The sequence below is a fragment of the Podarcis pityusensis genome (genome assembly GCF_964106645.2).
Source record: "Podarcis pityusensis genome assembly, chromosome: 7".
NCBI classification, from domain to species: Eukaryota; Metazoa; Chordata; class Lepidosauria; order Squamata; family Lacertidae; genus Podarcis; species Podarcis pityusensis.
Genome location: NC_138031.1, coordinates 30,142,096 through 30,155,074, shown reverse-complemented (window position 1 = coordinate 30,155,074; position 12,979 = coordinate 30,142,096). Strand labels below are relative to the sequence as shown.

The 12,979-nt window shown below is 41.2% G+C and overlaps 1 protein-coding gene across 4 annotated transcripts in view; it reads right to left on the bottom strand.

The window, feature by feature from the left end:
- The window catches only part of ZNF704 (zinc finger protein 704), a 53,156-nt gene that overhangs the window by 13,417 nt on the left and 26,760 nt on the right, over positions 1-12,979 (bottom strand). For 3 of the 4 annotated variants that reach the window (XR_013988543.1, XR_013988544.1, XM_081013459.1), the window contains exons 3-8: positions 10,293-10,396; positions 8,702-8,934; positions 6,253-6,353; positions 5,214-5,475; positions 3,592-3,696; positions 267-364 (exon numbers count right to left, since the gene is read on the bottom strand). Coding sequence is in view for 2 of the 4 variants with exons in the window: in XM_081013459.1 (XP_080869585.1) it covers positions 267-364; positions 3,592-3,696; positions 5,214-5,475; positions 6,253-6,353; positions 8,702-8,934; positions 10,293-10,396 (903 nt within the window). In the remaining 2 variants the exon portion in view is untranslated. The remainder of the gene's footprint in view (positions 1-266; positions 365-3,591; positions 3,697-5,213; positions 5,476-6,252; positions 6,354-8,701; positions 8,935-10,292; positions 10,397-12,979) is intronic. The other variant, XM_081013460.1, reaches the window with a different exon arrangement.

The window sequence follows — 12,979 nt, the reverse complement described above, 5'->3', positions numbered from 1 at the left end:
AATCAGTGGACGCAAACTTTTCTTTAAGAAGAGGTGGAAGATGGGCTTTGTACTTATTTTTCTGGACTGAGAAAGAATTTAATGCGATTTGTAAACAGAAAAATGTATCAATAATGATTTAAAAAACATTTTCAATATTATTTTGCTGTCTAGTTATATTGAAAAGAATTTCATTGAAACATATGTAATGGAGGGGAAGCAAATAATTTACTGTCACGCCCTCAGTTAATTTAGTGATTTGCTGTCAAAAGCAAAATGTCTCTTACCTTAGGCCAACTGACAGTCTAGGAGGGGATGACAGAACAGTCTGAATCTGCTGCTTCTGCTCTCCGCTCCCTGCAGGACGTGTGTGAGTTGGTGAAATCTAGAAGCAGAGATGAAAATACAATTCTGATTACAGAATTTCAATGGGAAGGGACACAATGGATTATATGTACTGCATTTCCTAAAGGCTGCTCCATCCCATTGGCTCTCCAACAGCCAAGCCAAGCATTCAGTGGAGCACATGGCAGAACTACATGCGTCCCATGTTAAAAAAAATTAAGATTCAGCCTCCCCGCCCCCCCCCCCGCATATGCATGGAAAGAAATGTTAAGTGACAGGGAACATCTGAACATGCAGTGTCCCTCGCCAAATATCTGATCTAGCCGGGTTCCATGTAGGACTATACTACATTGCATTGCTGAACATTTATTCCAATTCCTCTGCCTCATCCCTCTTCTACTGCATTTGTCTCAAATTCTCTAGCATATCCAATATCATAAAGAAATGAATGGTGGTGCGGGAGAAGAGATGGGGACTGGGATACCCACCAGAACCAGCAGCTGTGGGGCCAAGGGGAAGTCTAATAGTAGACTTTGCAGTTTAAATGAGCCAGCACTACCCATCCCTAGCAGGTGACTATTTGGACTTCCCTTTAAAATGTTCAAGGAAGACTTCATGATTTATGCACAACTGTTCTGTCTTCCCTAGGTTTAATCAGAACCTTCCTGTAATTCAAAGACGCTGCTTCCTGCACTCTCTTAGTACCAATATCTAGTTGCAACAGAAGCAAAACACACTTTAATCTTCCATCAGGGCACTGAATCTCTGGCACTTGGTCCTAAAGGTAAAGGACCCCTGACAGTTAAGTCCAGTTGCGAAAGACACTGGGGTTGTGGCGCTTTACAGGCCGAGGGAGCTGGCGTTTGTCCACAGACAGTTTTTCTCGTTCATGTGGCCCACATGACCGAGCTGCTTCTGGCAAAACCAGAGCAGCACACGGAAACACCATTTACCTTCCTGCCGGAGCAGTACCTATTTATCTACTTGCACTTTGACATGCTTTCGAACTGCTAGGTTGGCAGGAGCAGGGACCGAGCAATGGGAGCTCACCCCGTTGCAGGGATTCGAACCGCCGACCTTCTGATCGGCAAGCCGTAGGCTCAGTGGTTTAGACCACAGTGCCCCCGCATCCCTTTGGCACTTGGTCCTATGACATTCCAAATCACAGGGTGAGAAGGACAAGACATTCAACACATAATAATCAAGGAGGCTGCTACTCAAGTGACAGACCATTAATGAGCCTGTTCCAAGAAAAACCTACATAGCTTCATCAAGACTTCATCAATGTTTGGCCAATGCAGTGAAATTTTAATGCACCCTGCAAAGAGATTTCTGCCAGCAACCATCCTGGTATATAAAGTTAGGGCAAAAGAATCAACTGCTATCAGACACTCCAGAAAAGCCATTGAAGGCACACCTGCATATTCCAAGAGAAATTCAGGATTAATGCTTTCATTATTCAGCTTCAACATTTTATTAGCTTCTGGGCTAATATATGGACTCGTCTAGAGAACTACAGTGAAATGGGAAAATGCTCCAGACAATGATATTGATTCCTTATAATCTTTTGGCCATATTCAACTAAATTGTTATGCTAGTGGAAGCTATGGCACCTTCCTAGGAGTTAAGTGTAACATGTCAAAATCACATAGCTGTGATTTTAAAAAGTACTTTGAAACAATACAAATGCTTTGAAACACACGGAATTATGTTCATCTAAATGTGCATTTTAGTATTGCTATGAAAACTGGAAAATCTTTTATATTAAACTGTTTTGTTGTATTTTTAATTGTAAAAATCATGCACTTTCTAATTCACTTGAACTATTTACTTGGTTTAATTTTGTTGGGAATGGTAAGTCATTATAGGCAAAAGATCACTGGCATTGCTTGAAGCTCTGTGAATACCTACACACCTAATCCAGTTGCCTTCAATGTCTGGTTTATAGAGTGACTAATAAGATTCTTGGATTTCTTGTGCTACTTCAGCCAATTTTCTACAGCGCCACAGAGAACAAGCCACCTTTATAATTATTCTAGATCAACCGTATTGTCATGAAATCAAATTTTGGGAATATTTTATGCGCAGCATGTTCTGTTAAGAGTCTCTTGTTCAAATTGCTACCAGCATGATGCCTTTCACCGCTAGCTGTTCCTTGATAGAATTTAATAAATATTCATTGGCAGAAAGCAATGTAATTGATTCAGCTACTTTCATTTTTTATCAGCTCAGCAGGAGACCACAGACTCCACAGAAAACCTCCAAGACATGCCAAAGGTTGACAGTAAGAGGCTTTTGTGATTCACTTGGTGAAGAGAGGGAAGAAGCGGGCAGTACCTTATCGGTGCCTAATTCACACTGTCAGTAAGCAGAGGCTTTGTACAGCCAGCGTGCATTTGCAGGAAATGGAAAATTTGGAACGTGTGGCCTTAGGTAAAACACTTTGATATGGAAAAGGAGGGTTATGCTCTGATGGCAATCATTTAAATGGTGGAACAATCATTTTAATAAAAATTAGAACATAATTTACTTATAGGAGCCATTTGTGTTGGGGAAATGCAAGGCAGGGAGAAATGGCAAACAAAGAGGCTATAAGCAGCTGGGCAGAAGAATGATAGAACGCAATATGGGATTACAATGGATCACATGTCAACAAAAATAATGCAGGGAAGGGAAGAGGAGAAACCATCCAGCCAGTGTCCTATGAGGCTTACAAATCCAATGGACTGGAGGACGTCAGAATTAACTGTTGTAACTTTAGGGAGTATCACCTATTCAGGATCATGGTGCCAGAGGAGAAATATTTTGATACTGCATGTTACAGTAAGAAGCATCAATGTAAGGTCCAAAATGCAAGCAGCTGGCAGCGGGGACTAGCTGATTCACAGCTGGAATACTGTGTTTGTTTGCCAGTCTTTCTACTCAGCTCCCACTAGACTCTCTTGATCTCAACAATGCACCCACAAATTACAGATCTGGGCAGGGCAGGTGGAAGAGGACAGAGCACTGCTACAAAGGAATGTTCACCTGGACAAAGGACAACAGCGCCTGCTTCCAGGCATGTACCGCAATATAAAAGCAGGGATAGTGAACCTGTGGCCCTCCAGATGTTGCTGGACTGCAGCTCCCTTCTTCCACAACAATGGTCCATATGCTGGCTAGGGCTGTTGGGAGTTGGAGTCCAGCAACATCTGGAGGGACAACGATTCTGAATCCCTGGTATAAAGAAAACCTCCCGTTGTTCTATTTTGTTGGTTTTCTACTTACTGGAATGCCAGTGAAGGTAACTGGGGGCGATTGCCAGGAGATGCTAAAGCTATTTCCATTGGGAGTGAACTTTGTTGTTCCTGGAATGTTCACAGGAGCTGTGGCCTGTTTTAAAAAACACCAGTCAGTTAAGGAGGAACATCTCTGTTCTACAGAATTATGTTGCAAACTGTCTTATACTAAGGACCGTAAATTGGGTATCAAGTTTTGGAAAGAGATTATTTTGAACATAGGAGTACAGGAGTCAGAGCACTGGTCCATCTAGGTTAGTACTGCCAACAGTGACTGGCAGAGGGTTTCAGGTGGAGGCGTCTCCCAGTCCTAGATGGGCACTAAACCTGTGACCTTCTGCATGCCAAGCAGATGTTCTTGCTACTGAGCTATGGCCCTTCCCTGTCCACTGTACTTTTCATGCAGTTCTCTGAGGGGTACAGGGAGGATGTCTAATGATATGTATTGCAAGCAGAAAGAAGAACTGCATTCACAATAATTCATGAGCAATGAACGGTTTTCCAATATATGCAGACCCAATAATGTTTTTTTAAAAAATCAGATCTTACAGAAGCAGCACTTTAGGGGGCAACAAACACCAGAATGGGTGGGAGAGAAAATGACATTAGCTAGTTTCTCACAGAAACTATCATGAAATGGTGAAAAGAACAGTTAATGAACATGAGCAAGCACATGGTGCTATCTGTCATCATTTTGAAACAAGTCAAAAAGTCAGGGCTTATGCAGCAACTGCAAGGCAAGAATGGGGAGGGGAAAAGAGGGGAGGCAGTATGCAGCGATCTTTCAGAATTTAATTGCAATTGCTGAAAGAAAGGAAAAATGAAGTTAAAATAAATATCAGTAACACTATCGTCTTGTGTTTGACTTGCAGTTTAATTCTCTGAGAGGCTGCAGATCTTTCCTCTGCAAGACTTGCACAGGGATGGGAAGCAAGTGTACAGGAGCAAACGGTGATGGACCGATTCTCTCTCATATATATATATAACCTTGCATAGCTAGTATCCTACTCTGGGTGCCCTTGTAGACTGAGGTTTGGCAAGAGTATAACAGAAACAGGTCCTTCAATCATGGCGTAAAGTTTCTGAAATATTATCCTAGAGGGAGAGATACCTAGTTCCATTACTTTATGCCTTGAGACCCCAGGCAACCCACCCACTTTTCAGACCAGCCTTTGTTCTTTTGTGTTGCTAGGTGCTTATATTTTCTCTCTGCTTGTTTCTGATGTTGTGCTTGTTTGGGGGGTTGGTAGACTGTGTCATTGACAATTTGAATGTTTTAATTGATTTCAGCTGCCTTGAATTCATTTATAAAGAAAGGAATGGTAACATTAGAAAAGAATAGATTCTAATAAACATTCTGGATTCCCCCCCCAAAAAAAAACAGATCAGTAGAAGGAAGCCACAGTTTGAACAAACCACAGTTCCTAAAACTCAGACATCACAATGAACTGTGGTTTGCTTAATAATCAAAAGCTTCTTGTCCGTGAAAGAATAGAAAAGGAGGGGAAGGGGAACACACAAGACTGATGTTTGCCATGGTTCATTCACATTAGAAACCATGGGCTTCCCATTACACTGAGCCAGTAACCCTTATGGGAAAAAGAATCTTACCTGGTAAGCATGGTCAGAGTGAACGAGGTAGAGATTGGTAGGAGCCGAGCGGCTTAGAGGTGTCATCCCTTTCACATCTGTTTTGGCACATGACAGGTCACTTTTGCTCACATCTTGTGATGGAAAAGGAGGAGGAGATGCTAGAGATGGGGAGACGGGAGACAAGCTACTTAACCCATCAGCTACGGAATCAGTGTTGAGGCGTATCTCTGTGTAGTAAAAATCTTCCTCTCCATCACTGTAGTCAGACTCTCCTGCACGCCTAAATCAAGTGCAGACCAAGAAGTTATTTGTAGCATATTAAATTAACTGCAGTAAAGGAGAATTGTGATGTTAGTATATGGGCAGATGCAAAGAAGTTACATCTCTCAACTTTTATAACTGATGTGACATACAACTTTTATAACTGACAGTTGGACCAATATTAAGATACCTTCTTCATTTGGTTGTAGGCTTTTTGTGCCATTTTGTTGATGTGTGCATGCAAGGCACATATGCCTCAGAGGCAGAATAAAGGGGCACTAGAATTTAAAAGCTAAGGGGTCACAATAAATAGTGACTTATTATGAGTCACAGTGAGGCTCCCCTAGACAAACCACAGATTTTAAACCATAGGACAAATCTTGGTTACAGCTCGTGATTTTTCTGGAAAGAGCAAACCACGAGCACAGATTCAGATAGCACACTAAGCCAAAGCATGGCTTAGCTCACATTTGCTTATTCATGTTAAGCCACTGTTTAGCTTTAGCCTTACGTGAGTGCTAGACCTGCATGTCATCTCTATAATCACTTTTAAACAACTTTGATACAGGTGAAAATACATCCTGACATAATGTGGGAACCAGCCATAGAATTTTTTTTCAAAATCTTTATCAACCTGAAAGTAGAGAATTGAGATACCACAGATAAGCAGTTGATTCTAAGCAGGCTCTGTTGCTTAGGGATATAAATCCTAGTGAAATCAATTAGGGTTATTTCTGAGTAAAATGGATTTGGATATCAGTCTTTTGCCAGACAGAAGGGACAGTAGTTTTCTTACCCAAGGTGAATGGTCCGGATGTGTTTCTGAATACCAACAGCTGTGCTCAGTACTTTTCCACAGTTTTTCCAAAGGCATTTAAACATCACCTTCATGGAATTCTGAAAAAAAAATCAACAAGAGAGAATACAGATTAATTAATTTGTTCACACATCTGCTTGACTTCTATGAATCATAAATTGGACCATTTTGTAAATTTCTGCTTAACACTAATACAGCAGTAATTAGTATGACATCTTTCAAGTGACTGTTCCCATGTTTGCACTTTTACTGGTTTTTAAGTAAATTATGTGTACTGCACAGAGTGCAACCTTTGTGGTTTTTCATTGTAAGGTAAAGGTAAAGGTACCCCTGCCCGTACGGGCCAGTCTTGACAGACTCTAGGGTTGTGCGCTCATCTCACTCTAGAGGCCGGGAGCCAGCACTGTCCACAGACACTTCTGGGTCACGTGGCCAGCGTGACAAAGCTGCTCTGGCAAACCCTGCACCAGAGCAGCACACAGAAACGCCATTTACCTTCCTGCTATAAAGCGGTACCTATTTATCTACTTGCACTTAAGGGTGCTTTCGAACTGCTAGGTGGGCAGGAGCTGGGACCGAACGACGGGAGCTCACCCCGCCGGGGGGATTCGAACCGCCGACCATGCGATCGGCAAATCCTAGGCACTGAGGTTTTACCCACAGCGCCACCCGCGTCCCTGGTTTTTCATTGTAGAACTGTTCTATTGCTTGACCAAAAAAGGCACTCCTAGGGAAGCAGAAAAAGTACCTTTTAAAGTTTCATAATAGTATATCATGGCAGTGTGGATAATTTATTAATTTTTGTAGTGAAGTAAAACTGGGACAGCCAATTTGGGGTATGTTGCCACATAAACTCTCCCCCCCAAAAAACATTAGGCTTCATCATGATGTCAGGGCTATCTAGCACCAAGGGTTAAGGAGCACACTAGGGACTCAGCTCCATTAGTAAAGACACAGCGATTTGAATGCACTATAAACATGCAACACCAGATGGCGCTAGAGAACTCAAAATTTTAAAATAAGGTTTTCCATAGAGATTTCTTTCTTTTGTTACAACACTCTGACTTATTTCTGACTTATTTATAGTGTGTGTGTGTGTGTGTGTGTGTGTGTCCCCGCTTGGAGTCTTGATCCACCTTAGGGCTGCAATGTTTAATTAACTTATTAGATCTTTTTTCTAATCAACTAAAATATGGCAGCCATTTGTCTGCTGTGTGCTTTATGGATCATATAACACTAGTCCTGCAGCAATTGCACTGTCTTCCAGTTTGTTTTCAATCACAATTCAAGGTGCTTCTTCTTACCTATAAAGCCCTAAACAGTTTGGAGGCAAGACCAATCTCTGATTCTCAGTGGCCTTGATATGAATGTCCCATGTCCAAGAGAGACTGGACTGCTCATTACCTAGCTGTAAAACTCTTCAGTTCCATATGGCTTTTGATTGTATTTTTATAATGTTTCCCTTCCCATTTTAATGGGTGTTTTTAATGGGTGTTTTTATCTGTATTGTTACTTCTATAATGTAAAATGGTTACATTGGGCAGACAGCTATTTAATAAATAATAATTGTGATGATAATGATGACAGATAAGTGCTTCTGGTGCTCCTGATTAATCAGGCATTTTTTTTAAAAAAAGCAAACAACTGAGCAAAGGGCTGGGGGATTAGACATGTTCAACTGATAACCACCTTTGAAGGTGTACTTTCACTGCCTATCAGATGACTGGTGCCGGGATTGCACCTTGTAAGGAGCTTACTATAACCTCTGATTCGATTATCAGTGTTTACAATGAGCCCTTTGAAGTCCATTTGGAGGAAACAGTTTGGAGTCAAAACACTTTTTCCGAGTTATCTTCTGCAGGGGGGGGGGTAATACACTTTGTTTGAAGGAAGCCCCCACAGCTTCACTAGGGAGTTTACAGGAATGCAGCCAAAGATTGTTTAAAATAAGATGACATCCCTATTGGTATTACATGCAGTTACATATATATATATATATATATATATATATATATATATATATGCGTGTGTGTGTGTGTGTGTGTGTAACTTGCAAAGTGAAAAGGGAGAGATGTAATATTCCATTCCACTCCAGTGTGGAATCTCAAAAAGACAAGTTATTTTCTGTGCTCAAACTTTTCACTGTAACATAATTTAAATTTGATACTGCCTTTGATTGGTTATCTTTGAACTAGATGGTAAGAGACCTACATCAATGTGGCAAAAGACAGAGTATAAACCATGACAAGTTGACTGTGGCACTTTGTCAATAAGCCCCAGGGTTGGACACTTAAAAAGCATGCCAACATCCTGGAGCAAACAGCGAATGTACTATCCCGTAAGAAACAATGAACCCCTCAGGTTTGAAAATTAACTCCAAGGGGACCACACAAGCTTGAGTCTCCTATGAAGTCAATATTGGGCTCACCTTCCTCTTTCTAGGAATGGGCTCATCAAAGAGGAGACTACTAGTTTCAGCTTCGTCAATGCCGTCATCAGTCTGGGACGGCAGTCTAAATGGTTTGAAGCTGTCGGCAGAAAGAGGGGGTGAGGGGGTGGAGGGGTTCGACTGGTCGCTTGGAGCACTCCAGCTCCAATACCCGCTGCTGCTGGTACTCGAAGGCACGAATCCTCCTTCTTTCCAAGATCCATTTAAGGACTCTAGAAATTCAGAAGATCAAAAAGGAAAGGAAAGTGAATTAAAGTTGAACAGCACCGGATAAAGCAGGGGCAGCCAACATGGTAGACCCCACCTCCCCACGGATGTGTTGGGCAACAACTCAGGGATGATGGGAAATGTAGTTCAACAACATCTGGAGGATAATACGCTTTTTACCCCGGACCAAAGCAACTCAATACAGTGGTACCTCGGTTTTCGAGCGTCTCAGAGGCCGAATATTTCAGTTTTTGAACGTCGAAAACCTGGAAGTAAATGCTTCTGTTTTCAAACGCGCCTTGGAAGTTGAACAGCTTCCGCTGCGTGTTTTCAATTTTCTCAATTTAACTTGCAGCCAGCCCTTTGTGCCTCGGTTTTTGAACGTTTTGGAAGTCAAACGGTCTTCCGGAATGGATTACATTCAAGAACCGAGGTACCACTGTATCAGTTACTGTGTTTTTTAGAAGACAATGTTGGCAACAGTCCTGCAGATATAAATGTGTGAAGAGTTTGTACCTGGTAGTGCTGCAATGCTTTCACTAATTTCTACACACACAGCACACCTGGTATCAGAGTTGTGTGGTTTTTTTTACAATCAAGCAGCATGTAAATTTTATGTAATAAATAAGTAAGTCAAGCATAGTTTTAAATGCTGTTTGTTCACAGAAGTTAAAGGGGTGAAAAACACACCTATCATTCAAATGTAATGTTCAGTCATAATTACGGAATTTCTGTGTTCTCTGGCTTTTTAACTTCTCTTTATCTTTCTTTTTAAAAAAGAAAAGATTTATACATGAACAAAATTTTGAAAAGAGAAGAAAGCCTGATGGAATGAGGCTGAAACAAACAAAGAGAGAGTAAGTCTGATTCTTGTTTTCCTGCCATCTTCTTTGTTATTCTTTGTCTTATTTAAAGAAGAATGTCAGTTTGATCTTATGCGCTACCTGTTACACACAGCAGCAAGTTTCATGTCCCTCTTCTCTTTTTTTGTTTGTTTTTGTTTGTAAATTAAAAACTGCCTAGATGCTTCTGCCCAGAGAGGAAGAATCGGGGAAGGAAAGGAGTACCTAAATTTCTCCCTCTCTGCTGTTTGTCTGCTCAAAATTAGTCCCCATCCCCTTGTTCAGAAAAAGTGACTCATGAACAATGCATTGATCACAAGGTCCCATAATGCATTGGTGGCAGGTCCCCTAATAGCATAATGGTTTATAGGATTTATTTTTCTATATGTTCCCAGTGTAAAAGATGGATACTTACTATAGTTAGACATACATGCTTAATGAATCGCAACCACTGATGAAATTTAAGTTCAAGATCCCTACTACTTTTCACAATCTCTTGTGAGTAGGAATACAGTGCTTACCATTGGGTCGGACAGGAGGGCTGCGGACCAAAGGGCTGGTGGATAAACTGGTTAGGACCATAGCTGCTGTGACTTTATCCATATCCAGTTCTTCCAAAGATTTTCTGAAATGGAAAGTGAAGGAAAAGAAAGATCTACATCAGCAGCAAATGCAGGCTGGTGAGGGAAACAATAATGTTGATATTTCAAATTCTTCCTGCTCAGAAGCTCTGTAAAGAGCAGAAACCTAAACTTAAGCTTACCAGATTTTTTTCAATGAATCCAGGGACACTTTTCAACTTCAATTGATTTTGTATGGGCACTGATTTGTAAATCCGGGGACTGTAACCTTACCTAAACTGTTTTGACAAAAGTGGATAAAACAGATAAGCCAAGGCCTCATTAGGATCCACTTGATCCAGGGAATGCCGACTTAAATAAAAAGAAAGTCTTGCAATACCTTTGAAAGCTTCTATTGGCTCCGACTTAGATGTGTTTCCAGTGCAAAAGAGTACCAAAGATGTAGGACCATCACCAAGAACATTTTGGGTGGCAATCCAACACAGTTAGGCATCAAAGGGACTTAGCAGACATGGACTGACGTTTTTATGCATTAACACAGTGAAGGGTGCCTTTTATGTCTGCTTGAGGTCTCAAGGTGCTATGGTGTCTCTATGGTCATTCCTCAGTGGCAGAGCATCTGTCTTGCATACAGAAAATTCCAAGGTTCAGTAATACTGGCATCACCTGGTAGGGAAAGGCACCCACCTGAGACTTTGGAGATCAGCTGCCAGCCAGTGTTGACAGTACTAAACTAAATAGAACAATAGTCTGGCTCACTGTAAGGCAGCTTTCTATGTTCCTGTGAACTGCTCAGAAGAAGAAAAAACAGGCAGCCTCTCAATCAAGACCAGATTACATGATGCACTGCAGATACATGAATACATCACCTAATAATTTTGGGTTTTAATTGAAAAGAAGGAATAAAAAGCATCAGGTTTGATTAGAACAGAAGGAGGAGATTGTTAACAGACTTCCTGAATAGCACAGAGTTCAGTCCTGATTTCAGCATAAAGAACATTACAAATAGGCAGCAGGTTTTACCCTTAAGTATCTGTTAAAGCAGTAGCAGTATTTACTCTGTAGCTGAAGAGTTGAAACAACATGAAATTCATAGGGGGGAATGCAAAAAACACAACAGCACCTTCTTAATTTCCCATGAAGCTAATTAGACATAGTAGCCTCAAGGCAAACATAGTGCCCTTTAACACGAAGTTGACTAATGAATGGTAATCATTTTAAGCATAGGGTAGAGAAAGGAAAACTTGCTTCACTCGGTGTTACAATGTAGTGAAGCTTCTATCTTTCCAAAGCCCGGGAGTTTAAAAGAAGATCCCTACGGGACTAATGCCTTTCAGACACAATGCTTGATAATGTACTTAAGTCAAGGTTGATGGTTGCTTTCAGTATACCCTTCCCATTAACATTTACTGAATTATCAATACTGAGTTGGCTCACAATGCGGCAAACATTGTATGCAAATCTGCTGAGTGGCAGAAAAATTCATAGTGGGGGTATTAAGACTAGGCTGGAAAAGCTGTTTACAATCTCAATAGGAGTTGGGATTAGGCTACTGCAATGTGTTGTGCATTGGGACTGCCTTTGAAGACTTGAAGTACTATTGGCTCAGATTACAAAGCCAGACTAGTCGGCCAGAAAACATCTTTAGCGCAGATTCTCTGCTTTTCTGTCTGTTTCTGGGCACAGTTCAAAGCGTGTAACATTCAAAGCCCTATATGGTATGGGATGTGGGTATATGAAGGACTATTGACTTCCACATGAATCTGCTTATCAACAGGAGGAGAGAAGTGTCTGTGTGTGTGTAAGAAAGAAAGAAAGAAAGAAAGAAAGAGGGAGAGGGGAGAGTGCCCCATCTTACTCTGGCCATGCTGCCCTCAACCACTTCACCCTGAGCAAATGTGGAGCTTGACCCCAAAAAGTTTGCACGCCCATAGGCGAGCAAAGACTGCTGGTTTTATATAATTTACTTTTAAAGATAACTAAAATCCAGACAGAACAGCAACAGAAGGTTGCAAACAGATTTTGTTTCTACTGTTTTAAAAAAATGCGGTTCACACTTTGAATCAAAACAAATATTTGTGTTCCTAGAAAAAGATGCCTTTAGCCCAGTAGCCTGGATTATAATTTTGCTCCAGAACACTAGCTTGTTACTTTTTTTTTTAAGGATGGAGGAAAGGATCATCTATAAAAAGCTGTTTTTTTCCATTTAAATATATATATATATTTTAAATACTTGCCCACTGTTGAAAATTACAATAGTATTATAGCTATTAAAATGGATACTAGCATAATGGCTTTGTCATCCCTTTGCAGTGAGAGGCAGTGTGTGTCTGAATGCCAGTTGATGGGAACGGCAGGTGGGGAAAAGGCTCGTGCTCAAATTCTGCTTTTTTAGGTGTTTGGCTGGCCACTGTGAAACAGGACGCTAGACTAGACAGGTCACTGCCTTGACCTAGCAGGCGCTGATATTTTTTTGTTTTGTTTAGTCGTTTAGTCGTGTCCGACTCTTCGTGACCCCATGGACCAGAGCACGCCAGGCACTCCTGTCTTCCACTGCCTCCCACAGTTTGGTCAAACTCATGCTGGTAGCTTTGAGAACACTGTCCAACCATCTCATCCTCTGTCAT